At 43.2% G+C, this 21055-nt stretch overlaps 2 protein-coding genes across 8 annotated transcripts in view; one reads left to right on the top strand and one right to left on the bottom strand.

The window, feature by feature from the left end:
* Nucleotides 1-10967, bottom strand: part of OGFOD3 (2-oxoglutarate and iron dependent oxygenase domain containing 3) — a 50559-nt gene extending 39592 nt beyond the window's left edge. For 6 of the 7 annotated variants that reach the window (XM_052807391.1, XM_052807392.1, XM_052807396.1 and 3 more), the window contains exons 1-4: nucleotides 10546-10967; nucleotides 9983-10200; nucleotides 1818-1893; nucleotides 820-862 (exon numbers count right to left, since the gene is read on the bottom strand). In XM_052807391.1, coding sequence (XP_052663351.1) covers nucleotides 820-862; nucleotides 1818-1893; nucleotides 9983-10200; nucleotides 10546-10967 — 759 coding nt within the window. The remainder of the gene's footprint in view (nucleotides 1-819; nucleotides 863-1817; nucleotides 1894-9982; nucleotides 10201-10545) is intronic. The other variant, XM_052807395.1, reaches the window with a different exon arrangement.
* On the top strand, nucleotides 10935-21042 carry HEXD (hexosaminidase D). The gene is made up of 12 exons (XM_052807386.1): nucleotides 10935-11057; nucleotides 11146-11255; nucleotides 11349-11436; nucleotides 11849-12013; nucleotides 13570-13753; nucleotides 15143-15214; nucleotides 15998-16193; nucleotides 16856-16938; nucleotides 17721-17799; nucleotides 17878-17979; nucleotides 18507-18596; nucleotides 19412-21042. The coding sequence occupies exons 1-12, from the start codon at nucleotides 10977-10979 to the stop codon at nucleotides 19578-19580; spliced, it is 1419 nt and encodes a 472-aa protein (XP_052663346.1). The 5' UTR covers nucleotides 10935-10976; the 3' UTR covers nucleotides 19581-21042.
* Nucleotides 21043-21055: the final 13 nt, after the last annotated feature.

The following is a 21055-nucleotide window of genomic DNA, read 5'->3' on the forward strand; positions in this document are numbered from 1 at the left end:
ACTAATGACAGAAGTTAAGCCAGAGGTCCCAAAAGGCAGAGTAATCTAGGCAAAGTGGCAAATCATGCAATCACAGAACTGAAAAAAAAAAATCCAAGGGATCCTGACAGAACTGAACAGAGAATCTTAAATCTTTTAAATATATTAACCAGTGCTGCCCATCTGAAACAAGTTTCTTGGGTTATATTTTTTTTGCAGGTCTTTCTCAACAATCACAAGGACAATAAAGTCTTATTTTTTCATTGAAACTTTCTCCTTTTCTGCTAATATATGCCCTAATTCAGCAGAGGCTTAAAGAAGTGGCTGTGTTTAGAAATACTCAAGAAACAGTTTCTATTCATACACAAAAATATCCTGAGAACAAAGACAGGAGAAAGAAATTAAAATAAACATGCTTGTAGAAGAGAAGTGTGTTTGTTTTCATTTTTAAAGGTCTACTTAAGACATTACATGGCATTTTTTGTCACTACACAAAACAATCTTTACATGATGCTGTGAACCACTGTAACTTAGTTTCAGAAGTCAAACTTGTGCAGTTCTGCTATAGTAACTGTTTCCAGATGTAGAAGACAAAAGCAGTTCAAAAGAGGTGCTAGAAATAACTAAACTGAGTAATAGGAAATGTCGGCTGTATTGCAGAAGTTGTGAATTACACTGCTAGCAGTATTAATAGGAGATAAAATAACTTTGCAAACAAATTTTCTTCCAAGTGTGAATGGAAGGAAAAATTCTCCATCTCCTCTCCTCAAGCCCCAAAAATGCATTTATAATCTTGCCTTGGCAGTAAAAGAATGTAAAAAGTAACAGGACACTGCTCACCCCTCCATCAGATCCTCCCAAGGACAGTCCCCTCTCTGCTATTCTGCAGGCAAAACAATAACCTCAGATGAGAACTGAAGTCTAATCACTTTGTCCTTTAAGTCATTATTTACAACATATAACTGTTCAGTAAGCGGTATTTGATGCATCAAATATAACCCAACTGAGTTAATAGGAGCTGCCATTTACTTGAAACTGAATCTTGCAGCCTGTCATGAAAATAAAATACCTATGTTGCAGAACATTTCTGAGCTTGTAGCCCCCTTCCATAAATCCCCAAAACACCCCCAAACCCATTGTCTTTCAAATACATTCTGGTCAAGTAAGATTAAACAAAAAAACCCAAACCAGATCTCGATTCTTAGTAGCAGTACAAATAAACCTGTACAATGTAGAAATGCTGCATCAAAATCAGAAGCCCAGCTGAATTTCAAATCCCAGAGTGGCCAGCCTGACTAGTGAACAAAGCACTTATACCAGCTGCCTATGGCTTCGAACATTACAGTGATATTCCCCACTGACATAATTATCAAGTGCAAATCACACTCAAAGCAGCTGATAACTTTTCTAACTGTGTAATTGGACAGTGTCCCCTACTATTTGATTAAAACTCACCACTTAGTGTTCACAGAGGACTACAGGGTCAGTAGTACCTCAAGATTACCCAGAAATAGACTCAGCTGAAAGAAGGTATATGTTGTTTTGTTCTGTTTTAAAAGCCAAATGGAACAGAAGGCCAAGTGAAAATCCTTTAAAACTCATTTAATTAATTCTCCTTTTTTTTTCCCCCACAACTCTCATGCCCCACAGAGCTAGGCAGACTCTGTATGAAAGAACTGCCTCTACTACAGCAAAAATGGAAAATAGCTTTTAAAAAAGTTTAGTGTTTTAAAGTTCAACCCATCCTCCTTCAGCTAATGAGCTCTGTGCTACACCTTAAACACTGGCACACTGTTGTTAAAGTGCTCATAAAATTTAAGAGCTAAAAGAAAAATTACCTACGGATTCTTTCAGCTTCTTCCCTTGTGATTACTGCATCAGTCACACCTCTTCCACACTTTCTAGGAGTGCACCCTGGAACACAAAGAGAAAGAGAAAGTATCATCTTCCAAAAAAGGCTCAAAACAAATCTTTATTAATATTCTTCTACTCCCCTTTCAGATTCACAACATTCAGAAGGGATATCAGCAATCTCAGAATATTTTAGAGCACTTAAACTACAAGAAAGTTACATCCCCATTTTGGTATGTTTTGCACTGCAATCATCAGAGAGAAGACAAGCCAGCCAATGTCACTGTTGTTTCTGCACAGATTCAAGTCTGCAGGACTCATCTAAACTACATCACTTTCCCCACTATGGCTGGTTCCCCTGAATTACACCAACTAAGCTGACAAGTTATTTCCTGCTATGTCCATAATGCAATCCAACAGGATGGAGATGATTTAGAAGAAATGAATCTCAATCCCCAAAGCAGCCTCTGGAGATGTGGCTGTCACACATGACCCAGAGCCTCCAGCATTTACGTTAAGCAAAACGCATGGTAATACCATGACTTTAAAAACAAGCTACTTTTCCTGTTGATCTGAAAATAATTCTTAGAAACCTTAAGTCTGTTACAAGTCTCTACAAGTTTGTTACAGACTTTGGGATTGAAGTTGTCTTACTGATGTTCCTCTGCACATCTCCCACTTCAAGCTAGAGAAGGTGGCCTTTGTTTAGTAAGGCAATATTGGACGCATATCTATCTCAACGTACATGCAGCAACACAGATCCAGTGATTTTTTTCCCCCTTCTTCCCAAGTGCAGCAGTGAAAACAAAAGTTTTATGTTTATATAACTGGTCTCTGAAAGGAAGATGATCTTAGATGTTTTCATTTCACACAATTTATTCTAGCCTTCAGACAGGCAGGGCAAGAACTGGAAAGCTCAACAATACCACATGGATCCTTCCATCTCAGGCTGACAGTTCCAAAATCAGCCAAGACCTCTAGCAACTAAGCCCCCTTAATATGACGTGTCCATATACAAAATGTTTTCTACTACAGTCCAAGTAAGTCTTCAACTCAGACAAAGGTCCAGTACACACCACTCTTGGGTACAATACACAACATGAAAAGAGTTGTCCCAAAACCAAACAGTCTCAACAGGATAAAGAAACTCAATTGTCCTGGAGAAAAATGAGATGCAGAAGACAAGACATACTTGGATACAGACTGCAGCAGACATAACACCAGAACACCACCATGTTAATAACAGAAAAGAGACTGCCACTCAGACAGGAGTGAAATCACTACTTGACAAAAGAAAAACTGAAAAAATTAGTTAGAACACAAACAGTTCAAGCCATGAAGATACTCCTAATAACAAGGGCTCCTGAATAGGTATAGGATCTTTATGTAGTATCAATACATGCTAATTCATGTATTAACACAAAAAACTGAATTTAACTTATGTTTCAGTATTCAACCCAAATAATGCAGTTTATTAACAGAGATTCCTGTAGTCAAGCACTAAGAACCATTGTATTTGTCAACTGGAAGTCACTGGAAAAGCAACGGTAACATAAAAAAGCAGTGAATTTGAACATTCCAACCATACTGCCAAGAGAATAAAAGCAGCATAGTTCAGATTTGCTCAACCCCTTCTCCCCCAAACATGAGTCAAAAGGAAGCAAATAACATGCTGTATGGGGTGTCTATACAAACATACTTTGAAGGGCAGCTTTTTATATGAGGCTTTGCACAAAAGTGCCTTGAAGCACACAGCTTGGATGTATATAATGAAAAAGTCTCTTAAAATTCATTGCTAAGAAATCTAACATTAAATTTTAAAAACTCATGGAAAAAAGCCAGCAGTAAGAGTTCCAGGTGAAGAATATATGAAAGTTCTTATGAAATTAGAAGTCTGGTCCACAACAGTCTTCAGGCAAGAAGAAGAAATAAGATGAATTCTGAGCCACCAGAGACCTTGGGATGTCACACTTGGCACTTTACTGAGGAAGATCCATATATAGATCTTCTATATCTATCCCATAGAAAAGTTGGGATGAATGTATTATCTGACATCTGCCAATACACTTCCTGTTGCTGAACTGAGCTCCTCTTCAAGGATTATTTGCTCATCAGAACACAAGGAGGGGTGGGGAACTCCTGGAAATAAGTCAATCAATTCACCCATGCAAGTCAAAAGCAGTCTGCTCTGATCAAAAGCAACTAATGATAACAATGACCACAGACTGACAGAAAGAGAAATTTTGCCACAGTGCGAGTGCTTTGTAGGAACTTCCACTCCATCTTATTGGATATACCCCGATACAGCCCTCCAATTACACCAGCATTTCAAGAAGAGAAAGAAGCAATGAGAAAGAGATGTGTGGGTGAATAGGCCGAGTACTGACAACAACATACCAAATTATACACACTGTTTCCTTGCTTGGGAAAAGAAAAGTCTCTTGTTTGACATATGTTTAAATTGAAGTCAAAGGCACCCACACCAAGCAGACTGTTTAAACACAGATCAAGGTCAGGAAACGAACTGGATTACAACCAAGATAATTCATTGTGTTTTCTGGCTACCCAGCAACAATAACCGAAGTCAGCTGAAGATTCAGATTCCAGGAAGTGCACATTAAGTTATTTGAAGATGACCTAGGAAACTAGCAGTCTACAATAATGCTAGAGATTACATTCTTAAGCTTTCATTTATCAATGCCAGCACAGAACCAGAAGTACAAGAAGAACAAACTACAACCACTGCTCTCCCAGCTCACTTTTCTCCTCTTGACCCTGTGAGCTAAAGAGATGAGCAGAATCAAAACATACCATTCATCAGAAACCATAGTGCCTTGATATAAAAAAAAAAAAGCACCATAAAAATTAAAAATTCTGTCAGCAACCCAAAGGTGCTTTGCATATTAAAGAACAACATTTTGCAATACAGTAGCAGCCCTGTACAAAGGTACAGAATTCAAACCAATGAAAACCCACAAGGGCTTCATAGGCAGAAAGTTGTTCCAAGTTACAAATTTGGGAGGGGAAGGAGTGGAGAGAGGGGGAGCTTCTGTGCCATGTTTCAGGCACATTGAAAAATGCAAGGATTTCCACAGAAACTGCGTCTAGCCTTTCTGGTTGCAGAGGGCATATTTACAATCTCAATTCCAGGAACCAACAATTTGCAAGTTAACCACAGATCTTGCAATAAAAATGCAAGCATTGGAAATGCTATATTCCTTTGGAGCATATGATCTAGCAGTTCTGAAAAGCAACAAGTAGTAGCCAGCAAACACTGCAAACTATTTCTTGTCTGCCCTAACAAAAACATGCACATTTTATATTGCCTTAAAGGCTCCATCATACATTCAGCAGTGGCAGAATAAAATCAGTTACTCGCTTTTGAATGCCAGGCTGAAGAGCATCGCAGAAGCCAACTGACAGAGATGAGACATCTCTGCCTCCAGGCTAGCAAACACTCACCCAAAGAGTGAGACAGATGGCTGAGGCGGTAACAGCTTCCAGCACCCAATTTTTCAGATGCATGTAAAAAAACAGCCAGAGAACCAACAATTTGGGTTCCCAGAAAGGAAAAAAACCCTACTGAACATTTCACTAGTAACCATAAGGTCCACTCAAAGATTTGCAGTACAATAATCAAACACAAATCACATAACATACTCCACACTGTGACAATGTTCTGTTCATCTGGGTACAGATATCAACAATGTTATGAAACACAAGTTTGGAGATTGGCAGTACTCTTTTTTTATAGTCCTGTTAAAAAACAAGATTAAAAAAGGCTCAGGTAACAGGCTGATAGAAAAGTGAGATTTTGAGTTTGGAGAAAGCTGAACACAGAAAAACAAGGAAGCTCTCTTGGCTAATAGAGACAAGAAAAGGGGAATGACTTTCCTTCTGCCATTGAAAAGGTCTCTTTAATGCTTGAAAGGCAAAGAAAATTGTCTTAGAGATGAGGGAAAGCCAATGTTCAAGGAGAAGAGGTGGGAAAGTGTAAATTCAAAGGAGAATTTCAATACTCCAGGACAAAACTGTCTAGAGTTTTCCTTGTATGACATTCTGCGAAAAGGACGCTAGCAAAGACTTCTGATTTCAGAAGAGATTTGTGCCCTCTGTTTCCAGCTGCAAACAACTGGATAGATCTTACCCGTTTAGAAACGTTGGTACTGGAGAGTCCAGATTTGGCAAAACTACAGGGTTACCTAGGACAACTGTTACATGTCTAGGGTCTCTAGCAAAGAACTGGCAAAGACAGTGCTAGAAGGAGGAGGTGTTCTGAAGGCAACAGCAGAAGCTTTTCCAAACTGAGAAGAAAAACAAGAAAAAGATAGTCCAGTATAAAGTCAGTCAGGTACCAACAGTAAGGCACAAACAATGGATGACTGCTAAGGAAAAATCAGAACAGTCTGTTTGAAAACAATTTTAGCATTAAGAAATGCGTCATCTTTGTCTAAGAGACCATGGTACATGGGAGCACTGAAGTGTCAAAAGCATACTTGGAGAATCTGCACTCAGGAGAAAATTAGTTTAGTGTTACAAAGTACCCAGTAGCTTCCACAAATTTGTGCAAAATCATTCGCTTAACTAATAAGGCACTCAGCTTTGGATCTTAAGAGTTGTATTTTTTTCAATCAAGGTAAAGGAAGAGCATACCTAAACATGCAAAAACACAAGTACTCCCTATGGCCCCTGCTCCTTATTCAGTACACAGAAAACAGAATGTAACACAGGGGTCCAAGTACCTAAACTGCAGCTTTGTCTTCTACTTAAAGTGGCACTTGGCCAAGAACTATATGCTGCCAAGACCAGGATGACTCACGTGAGGAAAAAAAGCCCCATCATGATGCTCCCTTAATACAATCCATCTCAACGCAGGACAAAAGGAGGCAAAGATTTATTGGATACCACCCCCATAACCACACCAGCAGCCTAGGTGCTTTTCCTCCACTGCTCACAGACTTCTCTGCTTTCCACATCCACTGATCTAGTCTCTGGAAAAGCATCTTCAAGCTGTCTCCTGGGCAGTGATCATGGATGCTTTGTACACTGACACAATATGTCAACACACATAAGAGAGTATGCAGGAGTTTCATCAGATACACTAGTAGCCACGGTAGTTTTAAGTAGTTAACCATGTCTCAAGACAGCAGAAATAGCCAAGATCTGGCCGCAAGGCTCAGAATGCAGATGAGACTGTGCTCACAGAACACCCCATCTTCTGCAAATATAATAAGTTAAGTGCTTGGCCTCTGAAGAATATCACGTTTTATTTCTGTATGAAGCAGGTTTACTGGCAGGCAGTGCTATGGAAATAAAACCACTGCTCTGTGACACCAACTACCATATCATTTGAAACAAACTAGAAGTTCAGTTGCAGTAGTTCAGTTTGAAGCACAGACAGGTGCATAAAAAAAGAAAAATCTCATCTTAGCAGTGGAAACTTCACAGCTGAGCATCAGACACCAAGTGATGATAGGAACGTACCTCCTTGTGACACAGAGCCAGCAGCTGTGGATGTCAAGCCAGAGTAAAGACAGAGAATGAAAAGCTACTGAGTGATAGATAGCTATTTACAACAAAACGACTAAAGCTCCGGAGCCGAATCCAGTTTGGCAGAGAACGATAATCCACATTTACTGCCTCGCTAAGCTATCGGTAACACACAGGTGGAACAAAGAGCTCAGCTTTGACGGGACAGCAAGGCTCAGCAGCTCACCACCACCCTCTGGCGGGCACCGAGCAACAGACGAGAGAGAAAAAACGAGAGCAAAGTTCATTATCCCAGCTCGGCTTCAATTAACCACTTAACAAAACAGATGTTCACACATTTCTAATACCGCTGATCACTTTCTGAAAGCATAGTACAGGGAACACGTGTAAAAACATCTGCTAAAAACCAAAATCAATCATATAAGAAGCAGCAGCAAGCAAACATCTAATTAGAAAGCCAGAATACAAACTCGCACAAGATGACTCCCCTTTGTTCCTCCTGGGTTAATGCCAGCTGCGTCAATCATTCTCATACAAAGCCAAGAGAGGTGACACTTCACCATGCAGTTAGCATTTGCAGAGCTTTCTCCCCATGACATCACAAGTATAGAGAACACATTCACTCCTCTTCCCAGGCAGAGATACCCTTTAAGAGATACCCTTCCTGCCTTCTTTATGATGGAAAGAATAACTGATGGGCTTGCCAAGACCACAAGTCCCCAGCTCAGAAAACTCTTCTTGCAAACCAGGGAAGGGAAAAACAAGGTTTTGTTGGTTTGGGGGGTTTCTTTTGACAAGCCAAAGCCCCAGTAGCAGAACACAGACAGTTTTAGCCTTAGTTCAGTCATAACTACCAAATCTGTGGCAACACAGGCTGCAACAGTTTTCTCTGGCCTTGGCACTATGCAAATAAAGCCAGAAGCAGTTTCTTCTTATAGTAACTATGAAAAGTTAAAACAGAACATGTGTTTTCATATGCTCAGTCAAAAAAAATCCCCCCTACTGAGGAAGTTTTCTTGCTGGTAGCTTCCTGACAGCAGTTTTCTTTGCCTCAATAACAATTGGGATGAACCCTCCAAAACCCTATCAAGCAAGAAGCTACAATAGCAGCACTGAGGAAAAACTACCTGACCACAGACTACACAAACATTTGTTTTACGTTACAAACCTTTCAACCAACAGCACCAGGACCAGCCACCTGAAGAGGACAGGGGAAATTACCTTCACATCTTTGGGGCACCACATCCAGGCTGCAGTTTGACACACCTTTTTACCAGAATTGGTACTGGAAGAAAGTTAGAAATCATAGAACAGCCCAGGTTGAAAGGTACCTCAAAAGATCACCTGGTCCAGCCTTTCATGGGAAAGGGAGCCTAGATGAGATCATCTAGCACCCTGCCTAATCACATCTTGAAATCCTCCAGTCACGGGGACTCTACTACATCACTGGGGAGGTTGTTCCAGTGATAGACTGTTCTCTCTGTAAAAAAATTTTCTTATGTCAAGATGAAACCTTGCCCAGTATAACTTGTACCCATTGCCTGTTGTCTTCTCCATGTGGCTCCTTGTAAAGGGATAGCCTCCATCCACCTCGTAGCTGCCCCTTAATATTGGAATACTGTAACGTGGTTCCCCTGAGCCTTCTCTTCTCCAGGGAAGAGACCCAGCTCCTTCAGTCTTTCCTTATAGGACAGCCCTTTGATCATCTTTGTTCTTCCTCAGTTCCAAGCAGCTTCTTCCAGCCTCCACACTCTGCCTCCAGCTTTGTGTCAGCAACTGTTTTGTCAGCCACGTAATGAACCAGATAAGACAAATGATTTGGCTAAAAACTAACTCAGAAATACTGTTCTTTTTAGACGGAATAGCTTATCAGTCAACACACACCTAGACATACAGGTAGGCCGACAAAAAGTAAGAGCACAGCTGCTTTCTGGCAGCAGTACCAACCCAAAATGTTCATCAAGAAACACTACGCAAATCTAAAAGAGAACATCAGCATAGCTCATCCACGCAAACTGCAAGTCAGACTCTCACTGCTGTTCATCAGAGAAGATAAATCTTCCATTTCTCTAGAAGATCCAACATCAACACTCCAAAGAAATAAGTGCCAGGAGATACAAATATCAATTTGACAGAAAACAGGCTCAGCTGAAAGACATAAAGACAGAGGAGTGCTTTGCAGGCAGCATCAAAAGCTGCTGGCACACACACATCTCAAAACAAGAGTACCAGAAACTGGCATTTGTACCGTTACCGCATGCTAGCGGCACAGACAATATCCTAAAGCAGTTCCATTCCATACCCTGCAGGGTATTTACCACCAACAAACTCACCCACAAGGCTATTGCAGGACTCAACAGAGTAGGAAAGACACTAGAAACAGATTTAGCAAAAGGTTTATTTCATACAGCCTAAGCAAAGCAGTTTCAGAAGAGCATTATGTCGGGATGACAAAAAAACCTCTCAGAAGCAATGATTTCCAGGCTGACCCAAGAGGCACAAACATTTGTGGATTTAAACAATACACACGGTGACCAGGCGTTTGCTGGAAACACAGGAGTTTTGCGGTACAAATTTGGTTTAACAGACTTGGACAGCAGTCAGCCTGCTGTGGTCCTCTGAAGACTGCTTCATCCCACTTTGCACAATCCCACCCAAATACCTTCAAATCTTTTGTGGCTGTCATAGTCCTCAGAGCAGGGGATCTCAACGAACTTGTCCTGCAGGTTCTCGCTGTGACGAGCCAGCACCTCCGTGACCCCATCCTCAGCCCTCAGGTAGCTCCAGCTCAGGAGGCCACCGGCAGCAGTGGAGAAGAGGAGGACCGCTGCCTTCAGCCACCTCCACCGTGACTCTTGCTGGCCTCGGCTCTTCTTGGCACTACGGAGGGAGCACAGCGACAATCCCACGCAAGACAACTCCCGAGCCGGTGCGGAGCGAACTCAAGCCCCTGCCCTGCCCGACACCGGGGAGACCCGGTCAAGGGCCGGTACCCCGACCGACCCCTCGTTTGGGGTACGCGCGTACATATTTACAAGCATTCGCAATACTCATTCCTCCTTCACGCCCGGAGGTTACAGGCCGCCTTCCCACAGGAGCTCCCGGAGGAGCCGGCGGCCCTGCCGCAGGCCGCTCCCCTCAGCCGCCGGGCCCGGGCACCGCCGCGGCCGCCGGGAGGTGCCAGCCGCTAACCGCAGCCCCGCACCCCGCGCCCCGGCCGGGTACCTGCTGTGCCGGCGGCCCCCGCGGCCCGGCCCGCCCGCCGTCCCGCCGCTCTCGGGGCCGCGCGGCGCCGCCCGCCGCTGCGGAGCCATCGCGCCCGCCAGGCACAGAGCGACGTGCTCGGCCCGCCTCTCCCGCCTGCCAGGGGAAAGCAATCGGCCGCCGAACAGCAACGCTTCAGAGGAGCGGGCAGGACGAATCCCTTGCGGAGCCGAGAGCGGCAGAGGCGGGCTCGCCAAGGCAGAGAGGAGGAGGTGGCAGCGGCCGGACAGCGCCCGGACACCGGAACCGAGACAGAGGGACGCGGCGAAGCGCTTTATGCCGGGGTACCGCGGCGACAGGCCAAACCAATCGATGCTTCCCGGCGGTGCGGCGGCCAGCCTCGAGCGCGCAGTCGGGAGCAATCGAGGCCGGAGCGGCGGCATGCGGCGGGCATGGAGGCGGGCGGTCCGCGGCGGCGCCTGGTGCACCTGGACCTGAAGGGCGCCCCGCCCCGCGCCTCCTACCTGGCGGAGGTACGGGGGCGGCGGGGGCTCTCCGGTCCGGTCCGGTCCGCCCCAGGCCCCGGCCCCACCTGCCCGCTGTCCCCTCCCGCCCCCTCAGGTGCTGCCGCTGCTCCGCGCCCTGGGCGCCACCGGGCTGCTGCTGGAGTACGAGGACACCTTCCCCTACGCGGGGCCGCTGGAGCCGCTGCGGGCCCCGCACGCCTACAGGTACCGCCCGGGGGCTGGGGGGGACGGGGGCCGCGCTGCCGGGCCGGGCCGGACCGGGCCGGGCCCTGACGTCTCGCTCTCCCCCCGCCGCAGCCCCGGGGAGGTGAGGGCGGTGCTGAGCCAGGCGAGGGCGCAGGGGCTGGAGGTGGTGCCGCTGGTGCAGACCTTCGGGCACATGGAGGTGAGGACCGGGCGGGTGGCGTCGCGCCTTCGAGGCCTGGGAGTGCTGGGGTGGGCGAGCAGGGGCGAGGGCGCGGGGGTGGCTTTGTTGGGACCCCCCCCCCCCCCGTCTGGTAAGGGCCAGCGCTCGGGTTATCCGGCTCCCCGCCGGCCGCACGCTTTGGAGAGCGGGGTGACGCTGCGCCGAGCGCCCCGTTTCCCTCGCCCCGTGAGGCGCTTCGTGGTCGGAGACCCCTGCGGCACCGTGGAGCAGCAGCCGTGCCCCTCCTGGGCTCCTGCTGACCCCTGTGCTCACACGCAGCCAAAACCGGGGTTTTAGCAGGAGAACTGTTAGCAGAGCCCAGGTGACGCGGGAGGACGCTGCTGTCCCCTTCATTTCGCGGTTGTTCCCCAAGATCTCCTTTCTCTTGCAGTTTGTGCTGAAGCACAAAGAGTTCGCTCATCTCCGGGAGGTGGAGGTGTTTCCCAACGCCCTCAACCCACACAAGGAGGAGTCGCGGGCCCTGGTCAAAGCCATGATTGACCAGGTCATGGCACAGCACGAAGATTTAAAATGGTTTCACATCGGATGTGATGAGGTGGGACTTCTCTTGAGCCAGGAGGTTTTTTTTCTTGTGAGAAATGATGGTAAGGGCCGAGGCTTCTGCATTTCAGTGGTGCCCAGGCCACGTTCGGGTAGGATTTTGGGGACAGAAAACAACAACGCAAGCCAGCGTAGAAAAGACTTTTTGACACTAAATTATTCCAGTAGCACAGGATGTCATTTCTATTGATCTGAGTGTAATATCGAAAGTATTGAAAGCAGTTTCCTAAAGCTAACTCAGCATTTGGTTTTAGGTCAAATGAGTATTTAAAGTGAGATGTCAGTTGGAGGTATTAATTAAGAATCATGTGAGTTTGGATGTAAGATATTGGCTCGTTGTTCTGGCCAACTTACTCAGAGTAAGCTCTTTTGTGGTAGGAAGTGTTGGGTTTTTTTATCTTATCATAAAATCATAGAATGGTTTGCGTTGGAGGGGACCTTAAAGATCATCTAGTTCCAACCCCCCTGCCATGGGCAGGGACACCTTCCACTAGACCAGGTTGCTCAAAGCCCCATCCAACCTGGCCTTGAACACTTCCAGGGATGGGGCATCCACAACTTCTCCAGGCAGCCTGTTCCAGTGCCTCACCACCCTCACAGTGAAGAACTTCTTCCTTACATCTAATCTAAATCTACCCTCTTTCAGTTTAAAGCCATTACCCCTTGTCCTATCACTACATGCCCTTGTAAAAAGTCCCTCTCCAGCTTTCTTGTAGGCCCCCTTTAGGTACTGGAAGGCTGCTGTAAGGTCTTCCCAGAGCCTTCTCTTCTCCAGGCTGACAAACTTGGTAGTTTGTCTCCTTGAGGAGGAGAACCTTGAGTGTTCTCCTTTCTCAGAGTTTCTTAAAACCACCCCTATGGCATGCAGATCCCTGAAATTCATTGTGATCACTTTAACTGTACTGATATTAGTTTAGCATTTTGTATCCTGTTGTGTGAGAACTAATGGCAAGGTTAGATAGGGAGCTGCAAGCTTTTATAAAACAAAATGCTATTTATGTGGAATGAACATGTTTTAGATAAAACCTGCTCTAAAACAGCAAAGAGTTTAAATGCATATCCAGCTTAACAGGTCCAGATCCACTCTCTGCATAGGACCAAGTATGCTGGGGCCGCTCTTGGACGTGCCCCCAAGTCACTTCTAGATTCACGTACAGATGATCTCCTTCCCCAAGACAGGAACCTCATCTTATATAATTCAGGACCTTGTGGGTTACTAGATTTGAACTGAGTAAAACTGGTGAGAGCTACTTCTGAGGACAAACCTTCCAAAGACAAATACAACATGCTTTAATTATTCTTTAAATATTTTAGTTTCTACAGGAAAATTCCCTTATGTGATATATTTTGGTAGTCATGGCCACAGTCTTCTGCAGACTGATGGAAATGCTTGCAGTGTCTTCAACGCTGAGAGGTGCTTTTAAATACGTCCACTCAGTGTGTCACATCTGTGCAATAGGTTTTGAATATTGTATGATTTTGTGATACTACGTCAAACTTGTTCCCCCTGTTCCTGTACAAGAAGTCAGGATTATTCGCTTGATGTTTCAGGTCTACTACCTCGGCGAAGGAGAGGAGTCAAAGCAGTGGCTGCAGCAACAGGACAACACTCCAGAGAAGCTGTGCTTATCCCACATAAAAGCAGTTGCAAGTTGTGTGGCCTCATCTTACCCCACTGTAACGCCCATTGTGTGGGATGATATGCTCAGAGGGATAAGTGAGGAAACATTGGCAGGTGTGTGACCACTGATGGGGTGAGTTATATTTTGTAGCGTACAAAAAAGTTTACACAACCAGTTAAAACAGATTTGTTGGCAGATGAAAATAATGAAAACGAGAAATCTGAGAATAGCTGAGATATGATCCATTAGACTAGAGAGTAGAGACATTTAGTCCTTGGCTATGTCACAGACTTTCTGTATGACTGTGGGCAAGTTTCAACACATACACTTTAGTTTTCCATCTGGTAATATGCAGTGGTTGCCATCAATTCTACTTTCTTTACACATTGGAAAAAAAACAAAAAACAAAAAACAAACCTATTAGCATTTGTGGTCTCAGTCTAAATTTCAATGCCTCTTACCACCTTCTAATGTTAGCTGTTGCTCTGCGCAGCATCTGGTTCCAGTGGTGCAGGCTCACACGGAGAAGCTGTGATCCTCTTTGACAGTATATGTGATCATAGTGCACATCGTGAAGAACTCTGATACTGAATTGCAGGGTAGCTCCAAGACCTTGACGTCACGAGTCTTGTTTGTTGAATACTATGAAATCACTGCTAAAGTTTGAGTAGTCCTAGCATAGACAGAGTTCCAGCATTTTCAGAGCCACCTTATTTGTCCGCTCTGAACAGATTTAGACAATGCTATGAAGAGCTGTGTAGTTCCTCCAGCAGTGACTGACCTATTTGTGGCTTTAATAGTGGGAAATCATCCAAAAAAAATGCAGATGGGACCCATGCAGTTTCCACAAGAGCAGCACAGTGTTTAGCTAAGTGCGCTCTACTGCCACAGGCAATAACAGACTAAATAAATTAAAATGGGATGCTGTTAAAATACTGAATTTCTGTACAATTTACTGCAGTTTCTCTAGGGGTCGGTTTCTCATGTTTAAAACTAGTCAGGGCGTTGGGATTTGAAGGGGATTTGAAGCTAAACGTATATCTTTATTTTTACTTTAAAGGCATCTTGAAAAGCTAAGTTCCGTGCATACACAGCTCAGACAATCTCTAACTTAGAGGGTGAATGTTTCCTTCAAATTTAGCTGAAATCTTGTGCGTGCAGTTTGCTGCTCCACTGGTTCAACCCAGCAGGTATACCGATAGATGCAAGGGACTAAGAACGAGATGGGCTTGGGGTGAACGGGATCTCTGATGAATTGTCACTGCTGATCCATTAGTGGTTTCAAGATGTCTAAGGACTTAGTGGCTCCTGGCATGTGACCCTGCATGTTCAAAGCCCTGGCCAGGCTGAAAATGCCCAGGGGCACTTCAACTGTAAATAAAGAATTCTAGTGACAAGCCATAGTTAGTTCTAGTCACGTGCTACTGCACCAGTAATATGTACTTAGTTCTCACTTTTAACTGTCTGTTTTCCATTACTTAGACGACCTCTGTTCCTTTCAGAGTCTGGGGTCCCACAGCTTGTGCAGCCAATGATCTGGGACTATGCAGCAGACCTCGATGTGGAGGGCAAAGGTTTGTACTTCTCTGCTGAGCTGCTTAGAAGCAGAGAGCTCTGTTACCTGTTAAGCAAAATAGCCAAAACAAAATAGTATCATTAAAACATACCTTAGTTGGACGCCAAAAACTTCTGTTTTTGTTAAACTGCTTTTTATTGCTTTAGTAGCATAAACATAGTCCTTGTTTGATTTCACATAATAGTTGCTATTTTCTTTTTCTATTTATGTTTCTCCTATGAAGGACTTGCATTGTCTGCTGCTTAATTCTTTTCAAGAGGGCTATGGAATCACTGATGGGAAATTGAGAGGTTTTTCACAAGCACTGTTACATTAACTCTCATTGCATTTTAAACCAGTGGGAGCAGATAGCTGTGTATTGACAGCTCTGCAAAAGAAGCTTCAAGGCTTCATACATCTAGAATTCAAAGGAAAAACTCCTAAAGGCTCCAATCACGCATTTAACATGCATGCAAATATTCCTTTGTTGAAAGAAGAAAGAAGAATGTGATGTTGTGCATGCTTGTTACATGCCCATGGTTCTTAGCATTGAAGCAATTTAGCAATTCAAGGGAATGGAATATAGTAACTGGGCACATGAAAATAGGAGGGCAGTCACCAAAACAGGTTGCTCGGAGAGGATGTGAAATCTCCCATCCTTGCTGATGATCAGAACTTGACAGGACAAGGCTCAGCAGCCTGTTGTAACTGGACCTGGGTTCCTCTTAATTGGAGCATTACAGTCAAAGCCAAAAATGGAGAAAAACTTGTCCTGTAAGTGTTCTTTTGTGTCTTATTGCAGTGCATCTCATAGAGAAGTATCGTAGATGCGGCTTCTCCAAGGTGTGGTTTGCTAGTGCTTTTAAAGGAGCTACAGGAGTGAATCAGTCTCTAACGCTTATTGGACACCACTTAAAAAACCATCTTCAATGGCTGGAAGTGGCAAGCAGTAGCCCTGCTGATGTCCTTGAAGGTATCGCGCTGACCGGCTGGCAAAGGTAAGGAACATCCTTTTAAATTGTTCTGAGGATCACATGGAAGCAAACTTCCACCCAAAAACTCCCCAAGAGGTACAAGAAGGCCGGGGATTTAGAAGGGAGCTTTGCAACCCTGCAGTCCTTCCTGTTGGTTACCGCTGGGCCTCACCCACGAAGGGTGGATTTCAGAGTTCCAGTCAACTGCTACAGCGTTAATCAGCAGGAGCGATTGTTTTGGCAGATACCAACAACAGCAGATTGGATCTGAAGGCTTGAATGTACTTTGTGCCACCTTGAACTGCTTATAGACAGCATAGTTAATGCCTGGTGTATATCTGAATGTCTAATGTGAATTCAAATAGAATGAAGTTGCGTAAGAGAGAACTTGTTAATGTAATGAAGGAGTAAAAGGTTTTTATGCAACAGCCAGGAGGTCTAAGGGAATACCAGAGAGCTGAACTCCAATTTCTGACCCTAATTTGGCTTGAGAAAGTCATTTGGTTTGCATCTGTTCTTACTAGTAAACAGGAATACTTAGCGTTTTAGAGATAGAAGGTCCCTTCTCTGAGACAGAAACTGATGTTTGTAAAGCTCTTTGAATTTTAGTGATTGAAATATTAAAACTTCCCACTTATTTTACTGTTAGAACATACTAAATGTCTAATTAATGTTTTCTTATTTAGGTATGATCACTTCTCCGTTTTGTGTGAGCTTCTCCCTGTGGCAATTCCGTCATTGGCTGTATGTCTGCAGGCACTAAAGAATGGTACAATGACAACTTTATTCTCTCTCAGCTAATGCCTATGAAGTGACCTTGCCCTAAGGTTGGCACAGGCTTATTGTATTTTGAGGTGGTTTGACTATCTGATCATGGTCTGAATTATGAACAATAAATTTTACATATTGCATGTTTGTGATACAGGAGCAGAGGAGCCTCTTGGCCTAAGTATTTAAAAATAGCTATAGTATACTAATCATTTATTATGTTCTAACCCGCAAATGGTCACAAACTTCTTCGTGCTTATACTAAAAAAATATTTAGGAAGCTGAATTGCTTTCAAAACTGATTTGAAATACTACTGGTATATAAATGAGACTAATTACATGTAAAAGTTGTTTTAACTAATCAATTTTCTTAAAATTGATCTAGGAAGTATACTGTCTGGTAAAATACTTCCTGTAGTTTCTGATTTCTTTACAGGCAGTTGCCAACAGAATTTTTATTTTTGTCTTTCTGCACTTCTTGTTTTCAAAATAAAAAAAACACAACCTACTCATTTTTAATTAAGGCACTAAAAATATTCAGCACCCTGAATGGAAAGCTCATAGCTAGGAAGTGCTTTACCTAGCACAAGACAATTGTGTGAAAGGCAATGTACTCCTCCCACCCCCAAATTTTTTTCCTTGTTCTATTTCCATTTTACCTTTTAAAAAATCTTCATCCAAGGAGAACTACTAAGCCAATGCATAGTACTCCAGAAAAACCCTCTTTTATGAGCATTTTGGTTATTTAGGCTCCATTTACTTATTTCCACTGTCTTCTGCCAGGTGGCTATTCTGAAAAGATTAAAGAAAATGTGGAAAAGCTCCTGGGAATGTCCAACTTGGAAACTGATACTTTCATGAGGTAAAATTCCAGCTGCAGGATTCAGATGCTTCTCATTGCGTGGTAAGTTCAGAAACTTAATGGATCCTCTTTGGACAGCACAAGTCTGGGGACCTTTCCTGGGAGCAATATCCTTACACTTGTGACGCAAGTTAGTTTCTACCTCAAGTCATCAGTGGATGAGCTTCTTGAGAGGAACAGGTAATAAGGTTTATGCTGATTCTCTGGCTGTCTGCAGGAGTGTTGGAGCTGTATCATCTCAAAATGGGGCATAACTCCAGCAAAGTGATTTAAACATCAAGCTCTGCACTTCAGGCATTGCATCCCTATATATTGACACTTCAGCAGAACATAATATTTAGATGCAAATTTAAAGTATTTCAGTAGAATTCCTAAATACTATATGCTGCCTTATTTCAAGAATCTAGTTCTTCACTGAATTAAATCTTACTGTTAAAGTTAAAATGAAATTTTTTAACGGTGTGGTTACAAAAAAAGGAGCTTGAAATGAAACTTAAATTACAACAGATGATCAGTTATTCTCATCTGCCAGGAACAGTCTTTTACAAGCTAGTTCCAAGGATACGTAGACTTAAATTTACTTGCTCCTTAAGCATTATCTCTATTTGTGCAGAAGTTCAGCTAAAGCTCTGTCACCTCCCTGTCAGCCTACAAACACGTGTATCGCTGCTGTTTCAAAATCTGCTCATACTAACATCCATTTTCAGGTATGTCACAGGCTGGTTCAGCCCCTACCACAGGAAAAGGAAGATTATTCATCCTATAATAATGCATCACTTTCAGCCAGATGCAGTAAGGTAACACAACCTATTTTGCATTATAGGGAAAGTAAAGTCTGTCATATTTGGGGCACTCAAGTACGTATAGTTTTGAGTCCTTGCCTCTTTCTATAATTATTTCAGAAGCATCAGTGGAAATCAAACAATATGAAGTATTCATAATACAGTTTTAAACAGAAGAACATGTTTAGCTTTGTCTGCCTTCTGTTGAACAAATTCTTTGAATACAAGTACAAAATCGGTCTCCGAAAAACTCTCCCTTGTATATGGAGTTACTCCTGCATAGACCTGCTGCATCTTACAGCAGTTGTTAGCCACAGTGTAGGAGTTCACCATGGGCCAGGTTCCAGGCAGGGCTTGGAATAAAACCAGCCCCCTTTCCCCTGCTCCCTGTCACTGTATGCGCTTTTCAGAACTTGTCCTAGACATTATGCTGATTCATGCTAAATGGCTACTTTATACATTTTTTGCTGTGATAAGGTAAATATCCAACTGCATCCACTCTTCCTGATAGAAACCAGAATTAAATTCCCAACAAGTCTCACAGCGGGTTTCAGTTACACTTAAAATGAGTATAGTGGTTTTTTGAGCTCACATTTCGGTACTTTAAAAGTCACTGCATGAGAAAAGTGCCAAGATTTACGGTACTTAAACACAAACCTTTTGCCATCTGCACAAAATCAAGTCCTTTGAGCTCTTGTAATAGATGCTTCTTTTCCTGTAAAGTCCTTTTAAGGACAGTACTCCCTTTAAAAGGCCCAATAAGCTAGCCCTCCCTTGAGACAGAGCTCACCTGCAAATGTGATTGTTTCCTCCTTCTGATCTCTGCTTAGTCTTCTCTCCAAGTGGAATGCTGTGGTGCAAGACCTCCAAGCAGCCATGGAGCAAGTTTTCCACAAGTGTACTGTAGAGGAGTGGTTGGAAGAGAACGTCCACCCCAGCCTACAGAAGCTGCAGCAAGTGGTGGATGATTTAGATAAAGCAATAAAAGCGCAACAGTAGGAGTATTTCAATTAGTCTGTCTTATTCCGTGGGAAAACATGGCTAGTGGAAATCGGCAACTAGTCATATAGCTAGTTTGTCATCTTGAGAGTTGAAGCAAGAACTGTGATTAAACAAAAGTGACCTGAAGGCATAAAGGAATTTATTAGTGTAATAGGCTTCAACTCTATTTTAATTTTCCTGTCTTAACACATTGCTGAGCCTTAAATCACCTGCCCTGTAAGTCAGATTTGCTCCCATTGCATAACAGAAGGCAGGAGTGAGTCAGAACTCCGCTATATTACAAGGCAGGAGAAAAACTTAGTTTTTTTCCAAATTCAGTATTTGTAATAGACTTTCTTACATAACAATGACCTGGAAAAGTTCTACAAGTTCAATTCTAGTCAGTAGCCAAGGTGTCCTCCCTTCACAATTTCCATAAAAAGAAAGATTTAGGATACTTTAAACATGCTTTAGGTCCATATGTTTTGTACTGTGACTCCTCCATCTTTCAGCTATGTTCAGGGATGCGTCCTACTGTTCCGTCAAGTCCTTCCACAGCATATAGCAGTTGATTTGTTCCAGGTTTTGTTTTGGACCTTTTCACTCTTTGAAATACATAGAACCACCGGTCTTAAATCAAGTTTTGATTAGCTTGAGATCAGGAACTTAACATCCAGCTTTTTGCAGAAGTCTGAGCAAGGAACCACTGTCTAGATGCTTAAGAGGTTACAGCAGATGCATGAAAGGACATGTACCATCACAGTACAGAGCAAGACGGAGCTCCAGAAAAGGGGCTTGTTACCAATAGTGGACGTGACACTTGGACTTTGAGGGAAAACTGCCTTAACACATGGGACTTCCTGACTTTTTACCAAAGCATCATCAAAGCTAAGCATAGTTTCATCCCCACAGAAAAGCACCATCCCAGTCACTTTAAGGCATCTACTTTGCTATGTAAAACCTGAGACTGCAGGTTCATCCAAATTTGAAGCGTGACTCAAGTCTACTGAATATGAGGGAAAAATGCTAAGTTTTATTCTGCTCTAATGTGGAACTTTTAATAATGTATAGCAATATATTTTGTCGACTTAAATGGAGCATTAAGGTAATCACCACAAAGGAAAATAATTCAGAAGTCTGGTAGTTAAGTACACTACCATGAGTATTCAAAATATTCTGTACTTGTTTGCTTCATTTATTGCTTTCTTGAAAGTCTTATTTTGGAAGCACAAGTATTGAAATTTTCTTGGAACAATCTATTATAAAGAGCATAGCTCTAGCTACAGAAAGTACAAGGACAGCGTAAGACAAATCTTTAACTTATTTAATGAGAGCTACAGGAGTTAGGTCCACATGCAGATTTTTATCTAAAAAAAAAAAAAATGAATTGCTATGTATACCTTAATTACAGAAGTCACACACCTTGACCTAAACAAGATCTTAATTTATTTTACTTTAATAAATCCTTTGATACTCAAAATGTTTGTGGAAAC

Source organism: Harpia harpyja, chromosome 14 (assembly GCF_026419915.1).
Source record: "Harpia harpyja isolate bHarHar1 chromosome 14, bHarHar1 primary haplotype, whole genome shotgun sequence".
NCBI lineage: Eukaryota > Metazoa > Chordata > Aves > Accipitriformes > Accipitridae > Harpia > Harpia harpyja.

Coding starts and splice junctions, on each gene's coding strand:
- HEXD (XM_052807386.1), top strand. CDS start 10,977: ATGGAGGCGGGCGGTCCGCGGCGGCGCCTGGTGCACCTGGACCTGAAG. Junction 11,256..11,348: donor CGGGCCCCGCACGCCTACAG/GTACCGCCCGGG, acceptor CCCCCGCCGCAG/CCCCGGGGAGGTGAGGGCGG. Junction 11,437..11,848: donor AGACCTTCGGGCACATGGAG/GTGAGGACCGGG, acceptor TTTCTCTTGCAG/TTTGTGCTGAAGCACAAAGA.